This window comes from Micropterus salmoides, unplaced genomic scaffold (genome assembly GCF_014851395.1).
Source record: "Micropterus salmoides isolate LMB-PRFRI ecotype aquatic unplaced genomic scaffold, ASM1485139v1 Ms_hic_scaffold_18, whole genome shotgun sequence".
NCBI classification, from domain to species: Eukaryota; Metazoa; Chordata; class Actinopteri; order Centrarchiformes; family Centrarchidae; genus Micropterus; species Micropterus salmoides.
Window position 1 is genome coordinate 22,701,951 of NW_024040928.1, and position 24,749 is coordinate 22,726,699.

General features: G+C 42.4%; 1 protein-coding gene across 6 annotated transcripts in view; it reads left to right on the forward strand.

Moving 5' to 3' along the window:
- The first annotated feature begins 1,555 nt into the window (after positions 1 to 1,555).
- LOC119908932 (DNA (cytosine-5)-methyltransferase 3A-like) overlaps positions 1,556 to 24,749 on the forward strand; it is a 67,991-nt gene continuing 44,797 nt past the window's right edge. For 4 of the 6 annotated variants that reach the window (XM_038726881.1, XM_038726885.1, XM_038726884.1 and 1 more), the window contains exons 1-3: positions 1,556 to 1,702; positions 6,558 to 6,796; positions 22,268 to 22,375. In XM_038726881.1, the coding sequence (XP_038582809.1) occupies positions 6,728 to 6,796; positions 22,268 to 22,375 (177 nt within the window). In that variant the 5' untranslated portion in view covers positions 1,556 to 1,702; positions 6,558 to 6,727. Of the gene's footprint in view, positions 1,703 to 1,744; positions 1,887 to 3,506; positions 4,067 to 6,557; positions 6,797 to 22,267; positions 22,376 to 24,749 lie in introns of those variants that run through there. The other 2 variants (XM_038726883.1, XM_038726882.1) reach the window with 2 other exon arrangements.

Sequence of the window (24,749 nt, forward strand, 5' to 3'; positions counted from 1 at the left end):
TATTAGTAGTAGTTGTCGTCTGGTTTGTTAGAAGTAAGACAAATGGAGGACCACACGTATTATTTAGCGCAAAAGCGGCCACCGTAGCTTCTCCTGCGCACTTGAAAAGGGAGGGGTGAGCCGTGACTGAGCCTCACCACTGGACTGTCAAAAAGAAGTGGATGTAGTCATCGTGATATCCCCGGTTGGTTTGTGGAGTGCCATTTTGAAGCCTTGAGTTTGACATTTTGCCTGTCGACACTGATTTTTTGCAACCAGCAGCACCGGACGTCTCCACAAGAGAGTGGAGCTAGCTAGCTTGGTTTGCAAGGTGCATTTGTAGGGATGCTATCTTTTGGCTAGCTAAAAACAGGCTTAAAAGAAAACATACTTACCAGTGAAAATGAAGACGACTCCTAATAAGCTCTTTCAACGCTGCTGGTTAAATGTTCACACAGCACTGGATCCGCCACTTTAAGAATCCTCAATACAACTCTACGCACATAACGTCAAAGATTCTATACATGTCGTTTTTATATCCCAGTGACCAGGTAAAGTTATGGCTCTCTACCCATTCATTCAGATAGGGGCCTGGTCTTGTTAGTCCGAAATAACTGCGTTACCAAGATGGCTGCCGAGTGGCAAGACTTGATACGAGTCACTATAAATAGCATATGCTGCTTTATCGTCTATTTTACTCTAACTTTAATTAACTATATGAACATCATGCTGTGTTGAAGAAGACTTGAAAGTAACGATTGAGATTATTTCTAATGGAACCGAACTTCTTTTTGCAACCAAATGAGTCGCCCCCTGCTGGCCGAGATAATGCAGCTTAAGAAACTTCCGCATTGGCTTCACGTTTCAGACCCGGAGGTTCCTGCTTCCCCTCACCACTAGAGGCCACTAAAACTTACACACTGAGCCTTTAAACAGACTTGAAGGACCTGCGATGTGGCAGATCAGTGGGCATGCTGCAGTTGAATGTCTAAGTAAGAGATGTCCTCTGTGTACACACATCCTGTATAAGTACAATTGCAGCTGTATTATTGGGTTCCCCTTCAAAAATTGCTCATGTGAAATTTTTGGTTTATTATCCCCCCCAACTGTTCGATGAAATTTACACCCATGGTCAAGAATCAAGAGAGAAAGAGATTTATATTTATATTACACTAAACAAGGGTTCTGCTTTCTCTGTGTAAATGCAGCGTCACCCTTCATGGAGCAAATTCAACAACATATGTAAATTAATATTTTCAACATTTACTGACTCAGCAATTTCTCACAGTCACTAAACATGCTCTGATAAATCTGTCTTAGTTTGGAAATCCTACTCTTTCTAGATTTAACTGGGGTTTTAAATTTAAAACAAATGTCCCTGTTAGTTTGTTCAGTATGCGCACTTCTACACCTGTCCTCGTGCGCTGTGGTGTACGTGCGCGCGCGCGTGTGTTTGTGTAGCAGTAGACGTTAGGACCCCGCGGAAACTTTCTCTCCGGTGCGGCAGCCTCTGCGGCTCGTGAGAGAGCGAGCAGGCCGGCTGAGAGAGAGAGAGAGAGAGAGAGAGAGAGAGAAGCAGGCGGGGGGAGCGCGAGCCAGCAGCGGAGAGAGAAGACCCGGTAGAGCGCGAGAGAGAGAGAGAGATCGAGAGAGAGAGAGAGTGAACGAGAGGAGAGAGAGCAACGACCATCAGGGTCCGTGTGCCTGAGGGACGGACGACACGGTAAATATAAACATTACATTATGGCTCGTGAACGTACACCGGCACCCGTTACAGCCGTTAAGTTAGCCACAGTCATCTCCTAAAGTCATCGCTCGCGCGCTCCGGAGCCAAACCGTTGGTTCAGTTTTAGCAGATGATGTGCGCGTGAAGACGGAGAGGTTCGTAAACGGGGCGAGTGAACTTGGTGAGTTCTTTTTTTTTTTTACGGTTAGCGGAAAATTACGGCAACCGTTACATACCATTTAATAACGTATGTGTGTTAAACGTTGTGGGAGCGTACACCCCCACCTCCCAGTTCTCCCCCCGACACCAGCAGGTAACGTTAAACCGGAGCGCACCGTCCTCTTCACCCACCAGATGCAGACAGACACATCAGCGCGCGGAACCGTCGCCTCCGCGGAGAGCGAGCGGGCGGGCGCGCGCCTGCCGAGGTTACTGAGTGCATTCGGTCTAAAACGCGCCCCCGTGTGTGTTTTTTACCTGACCCAGTAAAGCTTATCGTCGCTACACACTCAGACACGTGTCTCTCACCGGCCGCCCGCCTCGCACACACCCCCGTCGGGATTATACGGCGTTTATGAGAGGCCGTCCGGTAAAGGCCGCGTGAGGTCGCTCCCAATATTAATTGTCATAAAGCTGAGCTCTGTCAAGGGGGCAGGAGTAACTACCTCACTTCCGGCGCGGTCTTTAAAAATAAAAGTCTCATTGACGAACGTTATACAATGAGCTAAACACAAATTTTGGTTGGCGATAATACTTATCAAACGATTTTTAGCAGTTCGATCACAGAGGTATTGTTGAAGTGATCAATAACTATTTCACAAATTGCAAGCCCTTAACTAAAATTAGTATTAGTGAAAGATTTCAATTCTATAGCCTGAAGATGATGTAGGGCTGCAACTCACCATTATTTTCCTTTTAGAAACGGTGATTTAAAAAAATAATATGGCTTAAACAATTAATCCATGACCAAATAGTTTCTTAATCGTTTTCTGTCAACCATCTAATAAAGTTTATTTAAGTCTCGGTTCAGTACTTTGACAGGACTGTAGCTGGAGCATTTAGGATAAGGCATGTCATGTCCTGTGTATTATTTCTGGGAATTTAAGTGGACTTTACATTATACAATCAGCAAAATCAGCAAAATTAATGATGATTTGCCCATGAGAATTTTATTCCTGGTAGTGTGGAGAAGGTTTTGAAACAGATTTGGGGACATAAAACATTCAGAAAATGTACCTGAATAAATAAAACATGGCAAATCTATATAATAAAATTAATTGTTAGTGTCTGGTCAAAGGTTTCTGAGTGTATGGGCACAATGTGAAGGTTGAATTAGACACATGACCTCAGATGACCTTATTAAAATCTAAAATCTTGGCTACTGCTCACTAACATTTCTATGAAAATGGACAGCAGATGTTAAAAATTAGATGTTTCAGTTGAAAAATAAGAGTTACCTGCCTTTAACAATTTGTTACTTTGTACTTGAGTAAAAAAACACCTTTGTATCATGTCATAATTGGGATAGTATTGCTTTTTGGTTCAGAAAATAAGCAAAGAATATCCAGCTTTCAATCAAAGTTTTTATTGATCATCAGAGGAAAATCACATATCACAGCAGCATAAAAGACTGAGTTAGAGATGAAGAGCTATTTAGATGGCATGACAAGATAGAAAATTATATATTTTGTGGTTTTATTGTGAAGTTAAATCCCATACTTTCCTGTTTTATCACTGCCTAACTCTCACTACCTTGACATACCTCTGCCGCTTTTTCTCTGCGCAACCATTTCTCCTCCCACCAGCACAGGCTTCTGCTTGGGCCTTTGACTATGGTCTAATTTAAACCACTGCTGCATGAAGACCGAAACAATTTGAATCAGTGTTTACAGACTTGCTATAGTAGGGTGAGGTGTGTGGCTGACCTAAGTCCACATAACTTGAAGGAGTTGCTTGGTCTTGTGCCTGAAGCTCGTGCAGGGAGCCCCCGGGGGTGTAGGGTGGATACTGTACACCCGTTTCTGCAAAGTTTCCACCCTGATTTTTCCGCTGGTAACCCTGGCTGGCTGCCTGTTGTCTTCGCAGTAGGTGATGTAAGGCCACGGCGTGAGGAGTGACATACTGTACAATACATCGTGAGGAAAGCCAGACATATTGGCTGCACTCACACTGTGCTCAAATCCAAATCACTGCTGCCTGAGATCCAATTTTCTTTAAAGCACGTGGAAACCTTGTATTTTAAGCTCGTTTTGTGTTCAAGTTGTGATCCGTTTCTGACACCAGTCAGAACAAATCACACACCTGAATTGACTCGCAAAGAAACTGTCACAAAAACTTCACACCCGAAGTGCTCACGCAGAAGTAAGTGAAATGGAGGCTACTTGGACTAATGCCATCATGTGTGGCGTAATGTGTATGCTAATGTGCAGCTGAGCTATGTCAGTGAAAATCAAGTGATGTCAGGCTTATTTATTTACATATAATAAAATCACAACTCCAAAAAGAAAAGGTAGGTGTCAGGTGTCAATTAAGTATAACAGGGCACCTCAAACAAAGACGTGGTCAATAGATTAACCACTGATCTAAATCAGTGCAGGGGGTGTATCAAACCAATAATCACTGTGTAGCAATTACTTTGTGGTAATTTTATTAATTACACATTTTCCAGAGGAACCTGATTTATTCTATATGAATCATAAGGATTTTACAGAGGGTTTGTTCATATAGCATTCATAGCCTGATTTATATAACATTTTATTACTAAAACTATAGTGAAATTTTACTTTTTTTGACTGTTGAAAGAGATATTTTAAATTCCCTCTCTGAAAACCTTTGTCTCCAAAATGTCAACAAAATGAAACAATTTTGAACCTGGTCTTAACCAGTGTTCAGATTTCTGTTCTGTAAATATATGCAAATTAGCACATATTTAATTTGAAGATGCATCATTTCTACACCATAAAATATCAGAAAACCTGTAATACAAAAATAACTGTCCTTATGTAAGTAATCACCTGGGGTGGTTTCATGGCGATATTTATTAGTTAAACATTTTTACCCTATTCACCTGTAGTAGGGCCTGTAGTAGGGCACCTGTGTTCAGGTGAAGGTAAAGGAAAAACACTATTCTGGACACAGAATCGGATGTAGCAAGAGTTTTAAGTCTCCAAGATGAGTAGTGTATCTAGATTTGAGTGAGCAGTCTCTACTTCATTATCTTAACATCTTTGCCTTTTTGGCAGTTTCCATGCAAACTCAAAGCGGAGCAAACTGTATTGACTTCAAGCCACCTTCTAAGTAACTTTAGGCTTCCTTGTGTGCTCCTCAGCTTTTTCATTTGTGTGAAAGACTTAAAGTGGGAACAGATATGACCCTCACAGCCAGATATAGGCTAATTTTGTTAAAGTCTGTTTGCCTGTCATTGGTAAACACCCTCTCAGGAGATTACAACCTGCCAAAACATCTGGGGGGAAAAACTGAGAAAGCATTTATCAAATTGAATGTTCACCAAATTTGGGGACACTCAAAATTTGTTCAGCTCTTACAGATCTGTCTCTGTTCCCTCCTCACAATCGATTACAGCTTGTATTTTTTTTTGCGCTTACTCAATAGTTTTGTCACTTATTAACTTCTTAACAAAAAAATGATAATGAGGGTGGTGAGACAAAAGAGAGCCAAGATGAGTTAAAGTACTTACAAGGTCACACACGGCTGACTCTCCACTGAACACCTCCTTCACAGCTGCCCTCCATTTTCTCGCACTAGCTCCATCGAGAACATGTATGCTATGGTTGCCAGGAATCATGTCAAATTAAGGGTGGCATAATATTTATCACATAAAAAAGCCAAAATCATTTGCTCGTTCTGACTTATTGAATTTTAAGATTTGTTGTTTTTCCTCTGTTTTATATCATCGTAGATTTAATGTTTGTGGGTTTTGGACTCTTAGTCAAACAAAACAAGCAGTTTAAAGATGTTCCCCTAGATTTTGGAAACTTGTGGTGGGGATTACTTTTATAAATTTTTTTATTAAACGCTTGATGATTAAACAGTTGATGATAATGGATCCTGGTAGCCTTAAAACACACCGAGGGACCTTTGTTGCATGTCATCCCCCTCTCTCTCCTGGTGTTCCCTGTCTGCTTCTACTATCTACTGTCCTAAAAGGCAAAAAAGATAAATGATACTAATCAATAAAATGAATCAGTGGTGCAAATACATATTAAATGCAGCTGTAGACTGTTAAGAATAAGAAACAATATGATAAACAGATTTAGGACCTCAAATCAAGATTAAAACAAATCTTCAATGTCTTTTTTTTCTTGTTTATACACTTATGTTATATATATATCTTATATATACAGTATGTTATATATACAATATGTGTTATGTTTGAGGGAATTCTTTTTGACTTTGGACATCACCTGCAGTTTGACAGCAGCCATTTTGTCTAATGAAATGGGACAGTTTTATCCAGCTATATCAATCACACTGTGACAGCCATATTGAAAGCTACCCAGATTCCAAGCTGATTCCTTTGAGGACACCTGTGCGTGCGTGCGTGTGTGTGTGTGTTAACCTGTTACTGCTTTGAAACTGAATATGTTATGGGGTCCGATCCCTCAAATACAGACACACACACCTGTTGTACAGCCTTGACCTCAGGGCTTTGTGTGTGTGTGTGTGTGTGTGTGTGTGTCTGTCTGTCTGTGTGAAACAGTGATGAAGAGGTGGATAGACTAAGGAAGAGAGAGAAAAAAGGGATAGCAATATGTCAGCCACATACTGAGAATGATTTCTTACTCAAATTTGACAAATCCACTCATGTCATGTTTTGTGTTTGTTCCCCCAGGAGAGGGGGAGGACTGAGCGAGCGAGTGATCGTCCGAGTGACCGACAGCCCAACCGACAGACAGACAGATTGAATGAAGCTGCACCTGGTGCTTCTGAGGGCCTTTTCCATGTTTTGATTTGCTCCATTTTTTACTTTCAAAACTTGGTTTCACCGAGCCGCTCCCTGCCATGCCGTCCAACAGTCCTGCAGCTGCCGAGCCGCCCCAGACACCAGAGAATGAAACAGCCAAAAATGTGGTGAGAGAGAGTGTAAATATGTGGTTAATAAAGTTTAAATTTAAATGTTTTTGTTTGGCAAAATCTTAAATGATTTCAATTTAAACAAATGTATCACTACTACTTACTTACTACTATACTTTTACAGCTATACAATGAATCCTGCTGCTAAGTACTGTCACTACTGCTATTATCACAACAGTAGATGAAGAGTCTTACTTGAGTACAACTAGTTGTACCACAATGGAGAATATACCCCAGAAAAAAAAATTATATAAGTATTAGCAATGTATGGAGTCAAGAGTGTGCCAAAACAATGGTGTCACTTTACATTACAGTGTTCACAACATGGAAAATGTATCAGCAGGAGACAAATTACTTATTAGTAAATAACATATGGGGATCTATGTAGGGAAATACATGTACTGTATATGTGTATTTATGTATCATCTGTATTGCTTGTATCTGCTATATATATTGAGTATATCTGTACTTTTGTAGCCATTAAAATGGGTGGATTCTATCTATAACAAAAAGTACAATTTAAAAGCCTTTTAAAATAGATTTTTTGAAATTCAATAATTAATCTTTTAAAGAATTGAAATATATATATAATTATTAATTGGCAAATCTCATGATCCTTTTTAATGAATATTTTTTGCATATAAACCAAATGTAATGAAATTCCTTTTTCACATTAGTCCATTAAGTGATTAGTAATTCATTATAATGTAAAGACGTTTAATTATTGGAGCGGCGCTCTGCAAACTCATATAAATGTATAGAAGTGTGCTGTAACTACAGCCGTCAGATTAATGTTTTCACATAAAACATGTCCTCTCCAATGAGTGTAATACATGGAAATGGAAATACCAATACTTCAGTACTAAAAAATGTCTATTTAAGTTAAGCACTTAAATAAATACACTCAGTTTTGCACCTATAACTTTTACCACCGCTTGTACCGCCACTACTATTATTGTTATTATTGCTGCTTCTATTATTATACATATTACATTACTACTACTGCTATTTCTGCAGCCACAGATACTATTACAACCACCACCACTTTTACTACATCTATCATTACCACTACTACTTTGGCTTCTAAGCTTGTTTTAGCCAACACAAACAGAAAATCTGGCAAGTGCGACTGTGTGTGTCTGTGATTATTAAACTTAAATTATTTATTTACATTTACTTCAGACCCTTGTGCATTCCACACACCTGACCACATGCAGGTGAGACAAGTATACGGTTTCGAGTCTCAAACAGCCTTTTTTTTTTTTTTTACATAAATAAGCATGCACACACACATTAAGTGAAAAATGGCTCCTTTCATTTGGGCCCCCTGAGACCAGGGCAGCCCTCGTAAATCTGTGAGAAGTTTGAAGTTCATGCAATAGTGCTACTATATAAAGAGCTGTCTTACTCACTTACTTCCACATTCACACACAGGCAAAGAGCCAACAAGTACAAGTTTCCCCATATAGAGTTTTCTTTTTTTTACTCTAGAGTTCGTTGTGCTTTTTAACTTCCCAAGACTTAGCTCTCTCTGAAAGACTCAAAAAAGCCTGGAGAGAAATCCGAGTGGAAGACATGGCAAGTGACTGTAGGAGATAGAAAGAGAATAGAGGTGTGTGAGGTTTGACTTTTTCATGTTATGATTCATCACACGTAACAGTTCAGATGTTGAATATAGAAAGACATTTATTTGGTCTTCAAGTAAGGTTAAATATGTTTTTGAGCTTCTGAAATGATGGTCAGAAATAATTTCAAAGCATGTAGTTGTATATCACCTTTTGTAAAATGTCAGTGTAATGCCTGTCAATATGTAAATACTGATTATTTTAACGATAGGATTGCATAAAAATTACATCTTCTGTACTACTGATTTGTTGTAAAACTCAAAATTAAGTTTGTGAACGTTTAGAAAAGATTTAGAAGAAGATGGAGTAAGAAATTAAGAATGTTTAATGAAAATGTTTCCACAAATAATATCAGTGGAGAGGTTACACAAAGACTTGCTTTCGGCTATAAAATCCCAAATTTGTACTTGATAAACAATCACAGGTGTGATAATTATTTATGAACATGACTTCACAAGCTCAAAAACTTTATTGGCCTTTATTTGGGCCCCTACATTTCCATTTAAAAATAAATAAATATATATATATATATATATTAGGGATGAAATGGTATGAAAATACATCTATACAGATCTGAGCATGTACAGTAAAGTTACAACAACAGCCTGTGTCATGGCGAAGCATGGCACTTCACCGCATGCCACAGCCAAGCCGTTAACCGAAAATTCAGAAATTTTACAACATGGCCTCATCAATGTGTTAAGGGTTTCCTGGGACAGCTTTGAAGTTCATATGTCCAACCTGCTCGGAGTAGTACATTACAGCGTAAAACGTATCATTCGTTAGGTTACATAACCTATTGGCCTCAGGTGAGGATGCCAACGATGGTCGTTCAGTCGGGTAGTCCTAACGACCATAATAACTGTCGTTACAACAGCCAGGAATACTAACGAACCAGCGGTATCAACAATCCTGGCAAACAACCCCACTGAGGTTAAATAACTTAGTTTCCCTACCAGTCAGGCAGAACTGAAGAAGTCCTTTAGATGAGGGACGAAACATCTTCTAGTATCTTCAACCAAGTCAAGTTACCCTTGACTTTAACCTTCTCTGGATGACATGCTGGTTGGTTGAGTAATCTGTGTAAAGTGTTATCATGTGCAGTGGACGAATAGAGTCTGCAGACACACGACGCACACAGCAGAAGAACAACGTGTAGGGTCTTTACAAGAGCAGCTAACACTGAGAGCTTCAGTTTACAAGCTGTTAGCAAGTCAGACAGACAAACCGAAGCTAAAAGTTAACTCACCCTGCGTACTACAAGGTCATTTTCTTCAATCAAGTTTCCCTCAGCGCTCTCATAAAAACTAAAATATGACCAGACTTCAGAGTGACTGAAAAATCTCGGCAGCGCTCTCTTCCGCCGTGTTGTCAGTGACCCAAACAAACCCACATTGCATACTGTGCATGCGCGCCTGCTTCTTGGAGACTGTTGCTAACTTTGGTTGATGCTGGACAGTATTTGCCGTGAGTTTATAATAGCACAGTAACCGAACCGGGTTATCATGGTAATTTAAATGTGTACGGTAATAATAACCATTTGGAATATTACCATGGTTTATCATTAAACTGGTAATAGTTACTATAACCAGATTATGTATATATATATATATATATATATGTGTGTGTGTATTGAGTTTCACTAGATTGTATGCTCAAAATTTATTCAGTTGTGTGAAGAGGGAAAAAGACGGCTTGAGGGAAAAGTTTCAACCCTGCCCTACTTTGTCACTTCCCTCTAAATGGGCATGATTGTCATATTGTCTGTTTTGGAAATGTACAAAAATAGTCAGACCCTGATTCTTAAATCGGAAGGAGGTTTCAGACGCCTTTACACCGTACGACAAGCACTTTGTTTTTAGCAAATTAGACTACCAAGTGCCTATGTATACAACATGTACTAAAAAGTACAAAGACATATTGAAGATGGTAAAATTATCTGTAAAAGCCACCATTGGCAATCTGACTGTGTTGTTTATATCTTTAAAACCCGAAAGGGACGGCGCCATATTGTTGACTGAAGTTTGTCTGACATAGCTACCAACAGTATTTATAATATAGTATAATATAACTAAGGGAGGTGGGATGGCACGGAGGTACAGTGGTTTGCACTGTCTCACAACAAGAATGTCGTGGGTTCGAACCTTGGTTGTCTCAGGCCTTTCTGTGTGTGTGGGTTCTCTCCAGCTTTCTCCCACTGTCCAAAGACATGCAGGCTAGGTTAGTGGTGACTCTAAATTGTCCTTAGGTGTGAGTGTGAGTGGTTGTTTGTAGATGTGTGACCCTGCGATGGACTGGCGACCTGTCCAGGGTGTGCCCCGCCTTTTGCTCAGTGTCGGCTGGGATTGGCTCCAGCCCGATGTCAGCTGGTCGATCTCAGCACCCACACGCGCGACACTGCAAGCAGTTGACAATAACTAGGGGAACGGTATTTGGGATTGGTCAGTCTGTTGTAATGTGAATTTGTAAATGCCTGTAATTGTGTAAACACTGATTATTTTAATGAAATGTAAATGTGTAAATACTGATTATTTTAACGATGGGATTGCGTAAAAGTGACATGTACTACTGATGTGTTTAATGTTTTGTACAGAGGCTAAATCTAGATAAATTAGTCTAATCTAGTATTTGTTCTGTTAACGGCTTTATCAGCTGATGATTAGCAGATTCAAAGTGAAATACAGAAAGAAAAGCAGAAGAGGAGGGAGATACAGGAAACAAGCCTGAGACAGCGAGGAGGACGTGGGGATAGGGTAGAAAGAAAGAGGACAAGCTGTCTGCTGCTGATGGGATCCTCCTCTGCCCGCCTGGTTTGCAGTCTGGTTGCTTAGCGACTGCAGTGGCCTAAAATAACCTGCCGGGAGACAGAAATAGACCAAAGATATATGGACAGGATGGCTAGTGTGTGGACACATACTAGAAGGGATTTGGTTGAGTGGTTTTCTAGCTCTCTCAGTTTATATTTGACTTGAACTTTCAGTGCATGATTGATTGGGCTTGTATTGTTAAGAACGTGTGTGTGTGCGCGTCGTGACACGGGCATATGGGCAGAGCATCAGGCGGACAGGCGCCATTACCCATTCTAGGTGGTTGCTATGCTGATTGTCAGGGAAGTGACATCAGGATGTTTAGTCAGCGCAGCGGCCCCGTCGGAGGCAGTTGCTAAGCAGTTTCTGCACCTTAGCAACCAGTCCACTGTCACTAAAAGGAAGGAAGACATTAGTGGAAACACAGAGGAGAGGAAGGGAGGACGACATTAGTGGAAACACAGAGGAGAAGAAGGGAGGAAGACATTAGTGGAAACACAGAGGAGAAGAAGGGAGGACGACATTAGTGGAAACACAGAGGAGAGGAAGGGAGGAAGACATTAGTGGAAACACAGAGGAGAAGAAGGGAGGACGACATTAGTGGAAACACAGAGGAGAAGAAGGGAGGACGACATTAGTGGAAACACAGAGGAGAAGAAGGGAGGACAACATTAGTGGAAACATAAAGGAGAGGAAGGAAAGAAGGGAGGACGACATTAGTGGAAACACAGAGGAGAGGAAGGGAGGACGACATTAGTGGAAACACAGGAGAGAAGAAGGGAGGACAACATTAGTGGAAACATAAAGGAGAGGAAGGAAAGAAGGGAGGACGACATTAGTGGAAACACAGAGGAGAGGAAGGGAGGAAGGAAGGAAGACATTAGTGGAAACACAGAGGAGAAGAAGGGAGGACGACATTAGTGGAAACACAGAGGAGAAGAAGGGAGGAAGGAAGGAAGACATTAGTGGAAACACAGAGGAGAAGAAGGGAGGACGACATTAGTGGAAACACAGAGGAGAAGAAGGGAGGAAGGAAGGAAGACATTTGTGGAAACACAGAGGAGAGGAAAGGAGGACGACATTAGTGGAAATACAGAGGAGAAGAAGGGAGGAAGGGAGGAAGACATTAGTGGAAACATAGAGGAGAAGAAGGAAAGAAGGGAGGACAACATTAGTGGAAACACAGAGGAGAGGAAGGAAAGAAGGGAGGACGACATTAGTGGAAACACAGAGGAGAGGAAGGAAAGAAGGAAGGAAGACATTAGTGGAAACAGAGGAGAAGAAGGGAGGACGACATTTGTGGAAACACAGAGGAGAGGAAGGAAAGAAGGGAGGACGACATTAGTGGAAACACAGAGGAGAGGAAGGGAGGACGACATTAGTGGAAACACAGAGGAGAGGAAGGGAGGACGACATTAGTGGAAACAGAGGAGAAGAAGGGAGGACGATATTAGTGGAAACACAGAGGAGAGGAAGGAAAGAAGGGAGGACGACATTAGTGGAAACACAGAGGAGAGGAAGGAAAGAAGGGAGGACGACATTAGTGGAAACACAGAGGAGAGGAAGGAAAGAAGGGAGGACGACATTAGTGGAAACACAGAGGAGAGGAAGGAAAGAAGGAAGGAAGACATTAGTGGAAACAGAGGAGAGGAAGGGAGGACGACATTTGTGGAAACACAGAGGAGAGGAAGGAAAGAAGGGAGGACGACATTAGTGGAAACACAGAGGAGAGGAAGGGAGGACGACATTAGTGGAAACACAGAGGAGAAGAAGGGAGGACAACATTAGTGGAAACACAGAGGAGAGGAAGGAAAGAAGGGAGGACGACAGTGGAAACACAGAGGAGAGGAAGGAAAGAAGGGAGGACGACATTAGTGGAAACAGAGGAGAGGAAGGGAGGAAGGAAAGAAGGGAGGACGACATTAGTGGAAACACAGAGGAGAGGAAGGAAAGAAGGGAGGACGACTTAGTGGAAACACAGAGGAGAGGAAGGAAAGAAGGGAGGACGACATTAGTGGAAACACAGAGGAGAGGAAGGAAAGAAGGGAGGACGACATTAGTGGAAACACAGAGGAGAGGAAGGAAAGAAGGAAGGAAGACATTAGTGGAAACAGAGGAGAAGAAGGGAGGACGACATTTGTGGAAACACAGAGGAGAGGAAGGGAGGACGACATTAGTGGAAACACAGAGGAGAGGAAGGGAGGACGACATTAGTGGAAACACAGAGGAGAGGAAGGGAGGACGACATTAGTGGAAACACAGAGGAGAAGAAGGGAGGACAACATTAGTGGAAACACAGAGGAGAGGAAGGAAAGAAGGGAGGACGACATTAGTGGAAACACAGAGGAGAGGAAGGGAGGAAGGAAAGAAGGGAGGACGACATTAGTGGAAACACAGAGGAGAATAAGGAAGGAAGACATTAGTGGAAACACAGGAGAGAAGAAGGGAGGAAGGGAGGAAGACATTTGTGGAAACACAGAGGAGAAGAAGGGAGGACGACATTAGTGGAAACACAGAGGAGAAGAAGGGAGGAAGGGAGGAAGACATTTGTGGAAACACAGAGGAGAAGAAGGGAGGACGACATTAGTGGAAACACAGAGGAGAAGAAGGGAGGACGACATTAGTGGAAACACAGAGGAGAGGAAGGAAAGAAGGGAGGACGACATTAGTGGAAACACAGAGGAGAGGAAGGAAAGAAGGGAGGACGACATTAGTGGAAACACAGAGGAGAAGAAGGGAGGACAACATTAGTGGAAACACAGAGGAGAAGAAGGGAGGAAGGAAGGAAGACATTTGTGGAAACACAGAGGAGAAGAAGGGAGGACGACATTAGTGGAAACACAGAGGAGAAGAAGGGAGGAAGGGAGGACGACATTAGTGGAAACACAGAGGAGAAGAAGGGAGGAAGGGAGGAAGACATTAGTGGAAATACAGAGGAGAAGAAGGGAGGAAGGGAGGAAGACATTTGTGGAAACACAGAGGAGAAGAAGGGAGGACGACATTAGTGGAAACACAGAGGAGAGGAAGGAAAGAAGGGAGGACGACATTAGTGGAAACACAAAGGAGAGGAAGGGAGGAAGGAAGGAAGACATTAGTGGAAACACAGAGGAGAAGAAGGGAGGACGACATTAGTGGAAACACAGAGGAGAAGAAGGGAGGAAGGGAGGAAGACATTTGTGGAAACACAGAGGAGAAGAAGGGAGGACGACATTAGTGGAAACACAGAGGAGAGGAAGGAAAGAAGGGAGGACGACATTAGTGGAAACACAGAGGAGAGGAAGGAAAGAAGGGAGGACGACATTAGTGGAAACACAAAGGAGAGGAAGGGAGGAAGGAAGGAAGACATTAGTGGAAACACAGAGGAGAAGAAGGGAGGACGACATTAGTGGAAACACAGAGGAGAAGAAGGGAGGAAGGAAGGAAGACATTTGTGGAAACACAGAGGAGAGGAAGGGAGGACGACATTAGTGGAAATACAGAGGAGAAGAAGGAAAGAAGGGAGGACGACATTAGTGGAAACACAGAGGAGAGGAAGGAAAGAAGGAAGGAAGACATTAGTGGAAACAGAGGAGAAGAAGGGAGGACGACATTTGTGGAAACACAGAGGAGAGGAAGGGAGGACGACATTAGTGGAAACACAGAGGAGAGGAAGGGAGGACGACATTAGTGGAAACACAGAGGAGAAGAAGGGAGGACGACATTAGTGGAAACACAAAGGAGAGGAAGGAAGGAAGACATTAGTGGAAACACAGAGGAGAAGAAGGAAAGAAGGGAGGACGACATTAGTGGAAACACAGAGGAGAGGAAGGAAAGAAGGAAGGAAGACATTAGTGGAAACAGAGGAGAAGAAGGGAGGACGACATTTGTGGAAACACAGAGGAGAGGAAGGGAGGACGACATTAGTGGAAACACAGAGGAGAGGAAGGGAGGACGACATTAGTGGAAACACAGAGGAGAAGAAGGGAGGACGACATTAGTGGAAACACAGAGGAGAAGAAGGGAGGACGACATTAGTGGAAACACAGAGGAGAAGAAGGGAGGACAACATTAGTGGAAACACAGAGGAGAGGAAGGAAAGAAGAAAGGAAGACATTAGTGGAAACACAGAGGAGAGGAAGGAAAGAAGGAAGGAAGACATTAGTGGAAACAGAGGAGAAGAAGGGAGGACGACATTTGTGGAAACACAGAGGAGAGGAAGGGAGGACGACATTAGTGGAAACACAGAGGAGAAGAAGGGAGGACAACATTAGTGGAAACACAGAGGAGAGGAAGGAAAGAAGGAAGGAAGACATTAGTGGAAACACAGAGGAGAGGAAGGAAAGAAGGAAGGAAGACATTAGTGGAAACAGAGGAGAAGAAGGGAGGACGACATTTGTGGAAACACAGAGGAGAGGAAGGGAGGACGACATTAGTGGAAACACAGAGGAGAAGAAGGGAGGACGACATTAGTGGAAACACAGAGGAGAGGAAGGAAAGAAGGAAGGAAGACATTAGTGGAAACAGAGGAGAGGAAGGGAGGACGACATTAGTGGAAACACAGAGGAGAGGAAGGGAGGACGACATTAGTGGAAACACAGAGGAGAAGAAGGGAGGACAACATTAGTGGAAACACAGAGGAGAGGAAGGAAAGAAGGAAGGAAGACATTAGTGGAAACAGAGGAGAAGAAGGGAGGACGACATTTGTGGAAACACAGAGGAGAGGAAGGAAAGAAGGAAGGAAGACATTAGTGGAAACAGAGGAGAAGAAGGGAGGACGACATTTGTGGAAACACAGAGGAGAGGAAGGGAGGACGACATTAGTGGAAACACAGAGGAGAGGAAGGGAGGACGACATTAGTGGAAACACAAAGGAGAGGAAGGGAGGAAGACATTAGTGGAAACACAGAGGAGAGGAAGGGAGGACGACATTAGTGGAAACACAGAGGAGAGGAAGGGAGGACGACATTAGTGGAAACACAGAGGAGAAGAAGGGAGGACGACATTAGTGGAAACACAAAGGAGAGGAAGGAAGGAAGACATTAGTGGAAACACAGAGGAGAAGAAGGGAGGACGACATTAGTGGAAACACAGAGGAGAAGAAGGGAGGACGACATTAGTGGAAACACAGAGGAGAAGAAGGGAGGACGACATTAGTGGAAACACAGAGGAGAGGAAGGAAAGAAGGGAGGACGACATTAGTGGAAACACAGAGGAGAGGAAGGGAGGACGACATTAGTGGAAACACAGAGGAGAGGAAGGGAGGAAGGAAAGAAGGGAGGACGACTTAGTGGAAACACAGAGGAGAAGAAGGGAGGACGATATTAGTGGAAACACAGAGGAGAAGAAGGGAGGACGACATTAGTGGAAACACAGAGGAGAAGAAGGGAGGACGACATTAGTGGAAACACAGAGGAGAAGAAGGGAGGACAACATTAGTGGAAACACAGAGGAGAAGAAGGGAGGACGACATTAGTGGAAACACAGAGGAGAAGAAGGGAGGACGACATTAGTGGAAACACAGAGGAGAGGAAGGAAAGAAGGGAGGACGACATTAGTGGAAACACAGAGGAGAGGAAGGAAAGAAGGGAGGACGACATTAGTGGAAACACAGAGGAGAGGAAGGGAGGACGACATTAGTGGAAACACAGAGGAGAAGAAGGGAGGACGATATTAGTGGAAACACAGAGGAGAAGAAGGGAGGACGACATTAGTGGAAACACAGAGGAGAAGAAGGGAGGACGACATTAGTGGAAACACAGAGGAGAAGAAGGGAGGACGACATTAGTGGAAACACAGAGGAGAGGAAGGAAAGAAGGGAGGACGACATTAGTGGAAACACAGAGGAGAGGAAGGAAAGAAGGGAGGACGACATTAGTGGAAACACAGAGGAGAGGAAGGGAGGACGACATTAGTGGAAACACAGAGGAGAAGAAGGGAGGACGACATTAGTGGAAACACAGAGGAGAAGAAGGGAGGACGACATTAGTGGAAACACAGAGGAGAGGAAGGGAGGAAGGAAAGAAGGGAGGACGACTTAGTGGAAACACAGAGGAGAAGAAGGGAGGAAGGAAGGAAGAAATTTGTGGAAACACAGAGGAGAAGAAGGGAGGACAACATTAGTGGAAACACAAAGGAGAGGAAGGGAGGAAGGAAGGAAGACATTAGTGGAAACACAGAGGAGAAGAAGGGAGGACGACATTAGTGGAAACACAGAGGAGAGGAAGGAAAGAAGGGAGGACGACATTAGTGGAAACACAGAGGAGAGGAAGGAAAGAAGGGAGGATGACATTAGTGGAAACACAGAGGAGAGGAAGGAAAGAAGGGAGGACGACATTAGTGGAAACACAGAGGAGAGGAAGGAAGGACGACATTAGTGGAAACACAGAGGAGAAGAAGGAAAGAAGGGAGGACGACATTAGTGGAAACACAGAGGAGAGGAAGGGAGGAAGGAAGGAAGACATTAGTGGAAACACAGAGGAGAGGAAGGGAGGAAGGAAAGAAGGGAGGACGACTTAGTGGAAACACAGAGGAGAGGAAGGGAGGAAGGAAAGAAGGGAGGACGACTTAGTGGAAACACAGAGGAGAAGAAGGGAGGAAGGAAGGACGACATTAGTGGAAACACAGAGGAGAGGAAGGAAAGAAGGAAAGAAGGGAGGACGACTTAGTGGAAACACAGAGGAGAAGAAGGGAGGAAGGAAGGAAGACATTAGTGGAAACACAGAGGAGAGGAAGGGAGGAAGGAAAGAAGGGAGGACGACTTAGTGGAAACACAGAGGAGAAGAAGGGAGGAAGGAAGGACGACATTAGTGGAAACACAGAGGAGAGGAAGGAAAGAAGGGAGGACGACATTAGTGGAAACACAGAGGAGAGGAAGGGTGGAAGGAAGGAAGACATTAGTGGAAACACAGAGGAGAGGAAGGAAAGAAGGGAGGACGACATTAGTGGAAACACAGAGGAGAGGAAGGGAGGAAGGAAGGAAGACATTAGTGGAAACACAGAGGAGAGGAAGGAAAGAAGGGAGGACGACATTAGTGGAAACACAGAGGAGAGGAAGGAAGGACGACATTAGTGGAAACACAGAGGAGAAGAAGGGAGGAAGGAAGGAAGACATTAGTGGAAACACAGAGGAGAGGAAGGGAGGAAGGAAGGAAGACATTAGTGGAAACACAGAGGAGAGGAAGGAAAGAAGGGAGGACGACATTAGTGGAAACACAGAGGAGAGGAAGGAAAGAAGGGAGGACGACATTAGTGGAAACACAGAGGAGAGGAAGGAAAGAAGGGAGGACGACATTAGTGGAAACACAGAGGAGAGGAAGGAAAGAAGGGAGGATGACATTAGTGGAAACACAGAGGAGAGGAAGGAAAGAAGGGAGGACGACATTAGTGGAAACACAGAGGAGAGGAAGGAAAGAAGGGAGGACGACATTAGTGGAAACACAGAGGAGAGGAAGGGAGGAAGGAAGGAAGACATTAGTGGAAACACAGAGGAGAAGAAGGAAAGAAGGGAGGACGACATTAGTGGAAACACAGAGGAGAGGAAGGGAGGAAGGAAGGACGACATTAGTGGAAACACAGAGGAGAGGAAGGAAAGAAGGGAGGACGACATTAGTGGAAACACAGAGGAGAGGAAGGGAGGAAGGAAGGACGACATTAGTGGAAACACAGAGGAGAAGAAGGAAAGAAGGGAGGACGACATTAGTGGAAACACAGAGGAGAGGAAGGGAGGAAGGAAGGAAGACATTAGTGGAAACACAGAGGAGAAGAAGGAAAGAAGGAAAGAAGGGAGGACGACATTAGTGGAAACACAGAGGAGAGGAAGGAAAGAAGGAAAGAAGGGAGGACGACATTAGTGGAAACACAGAGGAGAGGAAGGAAAGAAGGGAGGACGACATTAGTGGAAACACAGAGGAGAAGAAGGGAGGACGACATTAGTGGAAACACAGAGGAAAGGAAGGAAAGAAGGGAGGACGACATTAGTGGAAACACAGAGGAGAGGAAGGGAGGAAGGAAAGAAGGGAGGACGACTTAGTGGAAACACAGAGGAGGAAGGAAAGAAGGGAGGACGACATTAGTGGAAACACAGAGGAGAGGAAGGGAGGAAGGAAAGAAGGGAGGACGACATTAGTGGAAACACAGAGGAGAGGAAGGAAAGAAGGGAGGACGACTTAGTGGAAACAGAGGAGAGGAAGGGAGGACGACTTAGTGGAAACACAGTGGAGAGCAAGGGAGGACGACATTAGTGGTGTTATAAGACATTATAATGTACTGTATATCAATATTGGAGAATATTATATCGTGATAGTATTTTCAACCACATTGAGCAGCCCTAGTCTGAGGTGCGGTCAGTCTTCAGTTTACATTAGAGGTCATCAGTGGTCACAAAATGAGCATCTGACCTAAAAAGGACTCTTGACTATTTTACTCAAACCTAAGAGGGCCCCATCCATCCAAATAAATAAATAATTAAATACAGAGGCCAACAGCAACTATACCAAAGTCTTAAATAAATTTCAACATACCTAGAAAGTTCACAGTTTTCTGGTGTGTTGCCTCCCATTTGTTTTAATCCCGTATAGATCATGTGCCTCTGTTATCTTAACACAAGCTTTGAACAAGTTGGACAACCTCTGATTTAAAACAATATTCTTCCTAACTATTGCATTTAAATGTGTTCACTTCGGCACTACAAGAGTCTAATGTTTCTCACTTGTAACAGTGAAATTTATTTAATTTCCGCCTGAGGCAGCGATGCACATAGAGAGTGTTCAAGTACGATAGATAGGCCTATAGTTAAAATCACTGCGGCTGGCAAATTCCTGCCTCCGGTCTAAAATACAGTACTCTTAAAGTAACAGGCATCTCACATAAAGAAGCCACATTCAAATTTTGACTGCTTAATAAAAATGCTGCATGTGCTGCTTTTTTTTTTCTGCTCTACCTCGTGTCCTCTGGGGTCCAATAAAAAATTCGCACAGACCTGAGACTCTCAGTAACTCAAATCTTGCCCAGAGCCAATGTAAAAATAGAAAGTGAGGATCTGACTCGGAGATGGTTGGACCCTCAAATTATTGGGGAGGGGGTTGCATCTACCCAGAGACTACTACTGTGTGGGAAAGAGCACTTTTACTGCTCAGGGATAAAATACTTTGATTGGCCCATGTCTCTTTTCGGAAATCTCATCTTCTCAAGCCAGTATCTATAGTGGCTCTTTTTGCCTGCTTTAATTTCTTATCTTTGTCAATAAAACAATAAAACACCAACCATTGTTACACCAAAAGGCAAGGAGTGACAACGTAATTGTTTTTTCCTAACAAAGTCATTATGTGTCTCTTACTAAAGGTAATGCCATTTGTGTGTTTAAGCAGAGTGACAGCTGGTATTGAGTGTTTTCAAATACAGATACTTGTTAAGTGGATCAGATATCAACTAGAAGTGACTGTTTGACATTAAATATAGTTTCCTCATCTATGTCATTATAAAATTTTGTCTTTTTGCTATTAGTTACATTCATTTAGTTATAATAGACAGCCAAATTAAGTTTTGGTGCCACATCAGTCCCTAATGTTGCCTTATTGATATGCCAGATATCGGATCAGTTCATGGTATCAGATACCCTGAGTTTAGGCATCATAATTGGTACTCTGGAGAGAAAAAGTCAGATAGGTGCATCCCCACTTTAAAAAAACATATATATAATATTTAAAAGTAAAATGGTTATGTGCCTCTGTGTGCTGGTGTAATACAATTAAAATTATTTGTAACTTCTGAGCTGAATGTTTGGCATGTTGCCATAAGGTTTTTTTTTTGCCTTTGTCTTTACGTCTGGATATCATAACACAACGTTTTATCATTTGTGTGGCAGTCGCAATGCGAAACCTTCCTCCAGGACACGCAACGTGATTGGCTGCTGTCAGAAGTATAGTATCTGTTGTCAGGAAAATGAAGGGTTGATTTGCTGCACATTTTTTGTAACATTTTAAATTTATTTACTTGGATATCAAGTCACTCAGTGGAGTTATATATTATTTATATTATCTTTTTTGATTTTGTCAAGTCAAGTCATCAAATTCATGACTCTGGCTCCAGGCTCAAGTCATGCACGTCTGCAAAAAGGCCTGTAAACCAGTGAGCTGACATAACATAAGGAGGATTCTGTAGTTTGACAATGAAATATCAAACAAAGTAAAGACTGAAAGAGATGTAGGCAGATGTTATCTTCCCTCATACAGGCAATCCTTCTGGTTAGAAGCCTTTAAAATTTGTTTTATAACGTTGCTTTAGCCTCAACACACACGCTGTCTAGTCGATACATGTGCGGCCTGCTATTTTTGTTTTATATATATATCACTGTAAAATTACACCACTGCTATTCTACAACTCTACTGCTGTATCAGACCACTTTGTCTGTGCTGTGCTGTGAGCTGAGCAGAGGGACAAACTGCTGAGATGAATTCATTTAGGTTCAAAGCTTCACTTAAGGCAGTGCAGAATGGTATTAAGTTATTAAGGTTCCCACAGGCTTCTGAAAGACCTCAAAAGACAATAAATTTGTCATATTTGTTTATATTGTAAGAGTTTGCAAACCCACCACGCTTAGATCATTCCAGAGCAGGGTTAGATGTACTACAACATGCATCCCACTTTGCTTTACTAAACACAGCTGGATTTTATGCCTGCAAACATATAATTTACTGGTTTTGTTTCATATTTCGCCCCTTCATAGTTTGAAACTGCTTTGTTCGGTCACAACTTGACTGGGTTTTGAGATCTTTGTTTTTAAATTGGTCTTCAGTTCAGCTTTTTCTCTTCTAGTGAAAAGCTGTAAAATGTGCAAAAAATATTTGTTTCTAAAAACTGCAAATATAACTATTTGCAATTATGTGCTGCCCTTTATTCATTTAATCCTTCTTTTCCAGTCTCTCTCCCGGAGTGTTTCTTAACCACGTCTCCTTGAATCATTATTGCTTTAAAGCGACCTCACTGCTGGCATCAATTATAACTTCATACAGTCATTTGATTGGCTCAGTGTTTGATGTAGCCTCTCTATAATTGGCCAGGGTGAAGATGGAGCAGACCAGGACAGTCCGGAGGAGGGGACGCCAGCGAGCCCCCGCAACAAGCGCAGAGTGGGTCGTCCTGGCAGGAAACGCAAACAGCTGCTTCCTGTGAGTACTGTAATCATCGGCTGTCATCAGCCTTTTATTCTCTACACTGCGGCAGAGTGATTGATTATCTTTTCACCTATACAAAATTCCCTGCTCTCTATGCTGAGAAGATATGTTACACATGCATGCACTGTTTCCAGGAACACTTTGCTTCATATTTATGCATTCACACCTGCTGGCTGCTGAGTGGCAAACACAATTAGCTCAGCTGTTCCTAATGACACAGAAGCACACGCAGAAATCTGAGGACACGCTTACTGCATTAATGAAGTGTTACATTTGAGTGTGTTCACTCACTCACAGCAGATTCCATTTGTCGCTTTTCTTCTATGTTTACGTGTTACTTTGAGACAGGGATTCCCTTTCATCATTTTCACTTGTCAGTCTGCCTCCATCCCCTGACATTTTCCACATCCTTGCGGTTACCAAGTTAACATTAATGTTTTATTCAAACTAATGTAATAAACCTCTTGCTATAAGTTCTATTGGTTATGATAACATTGAAATCACCAAAGGGCAACAAGCTTCAGCAGGTCTGTTAGGTAGTAAAATTTAGGCAACCAGAATGCTAGAGTTATTACCCAAAAGGGCCGTTAGCTTACTGCTGAACTTCCTGGTTCTACTTTGACCTACTATACTTGCTTTAGTTGTTTACCCGTACAATGGGGGATTTATTAGCAATGTGGTAGCTAATCTGGCAAAACTAGTGGCTCGCTTTAAATCTGTATTATTGTGTTATTCCCCCATGTTTGTTGCCATGTTCGCAATTACTCTTGCGATGGCCGGAGCTGTGGAAGAAAAACCCAAGTTGTAATAACAGTTTTTAGCACATATTTTGTTGATTTTTTCTAAAGTTGTTTGTTGTCAAGGTTTTAGTTAGTTATTTACGTGTCATTACGTGTGAAGTTCTGTTTTTTTTCTTGTGAGAGAGACTTTAGAAGATCAACAGACACAAGTCAATTAGTTCTGTATTTATAAACATATTTATCATGAGCAAGTCACAGAGAACTTTATATTGACAAAAAAGAAACAAAGCTAACTAGATTTAACCTAACATCCATTCAAAGAATAAAATAATATACCATGTTGGATAGAAATATAGCTTATGTAGCTTATCTTGCTCAATGCCTTTGTTTTTTCCTTTGAGAGCTTTGATCACTGGTCACACATCTTTTTAAATAGGAACCAGCACTGAACACAGGGCAGAGTATGAAAACTACAGAGTGGCTATAATGGCGAGAAGGCGAAATTCATAAGTGTGCGTGTTTAGGAGCAAATGTTAGCAAAGTTTGCGCATTTTTCCCACTTCAGCTGCGTTTTTTTTTTATTTGTTCACTGACCTCATCTGCAGAGAAACTTGGGAACTTCTGTTACTTTAACACAAAGTGAAAGTGTGACTTACTTGCTCTGCGTGAGCTTAACTGGGGGTTAAAACTGGCAACCTTCCAATCCACTTTAGGCCAGCAGTAATGAGCTGTGAGTGGTGTTACAAAGCTGCAATATTATTATAATGACACCATACTGTATATTTCTTCACTGTCAATGACTTCATGTCTTTGGCAGCAACTCTCCTCCATGTTTCTTTCTCCATTCATCCTCTTATCACTCACATTGTGTGTCTGTGTGTCTTTATGCCGACTGAACTCTGATGGAATCAGCAAGTCAATACTGCTGATCAAACAACCCCAACTGTGGTATCTGTGTGTGTGTGTGTGTGTGTGTGTGTGTGTGGGCAGGTATTATTCACATTGTGGGGACTCGCCTCCCTTATGGGGACAATATTCCAGTGCCCATAATGTAAATCATTACATTTTAAGGAGAAAAAGTGTTTTAGGTTTAGGAAAGTTGTGTTTATGTGTGTGTGTGTGTGTGTGTGTGTGCGCGCGTGCATTCATGTGTGCAGGAGAGCAGGTCTGATCATGCTTTGATGTCTGAGCTCTGACAAGGTAGGCAGGATTAATGTGGGTCCTGTCACACACACTAAACACACACTAAGCACACACATAACGTGCACTAAAGGCTGACATTTTTGGGGGAAATCTGAGGGTCACGGGATTCCTGTGGGATGGGAGTCAATTTCACTAATCATCACGGGTCTGGGAGGGGACAGGAAAAATACTAAACTAAAGTGGGCTCATAGATTTAGTTTTCATACATAAATATACAGTTTTGATAATAATAAGTACTATTTTCTGATCCGGATGGGACAGGAGTGAAAATCCACTCCTGCATCACCCTCTGATATACACATATAACACCTATGGCTGCAGATGAAGTTAGTAAGTAGTGTTAGTACTGCACTACTAATTGTAGCTGTTGTAACACCACCAATCATAGTAGTACAATAGTAGTCCTAGCACTTGTAGCAGTAGTA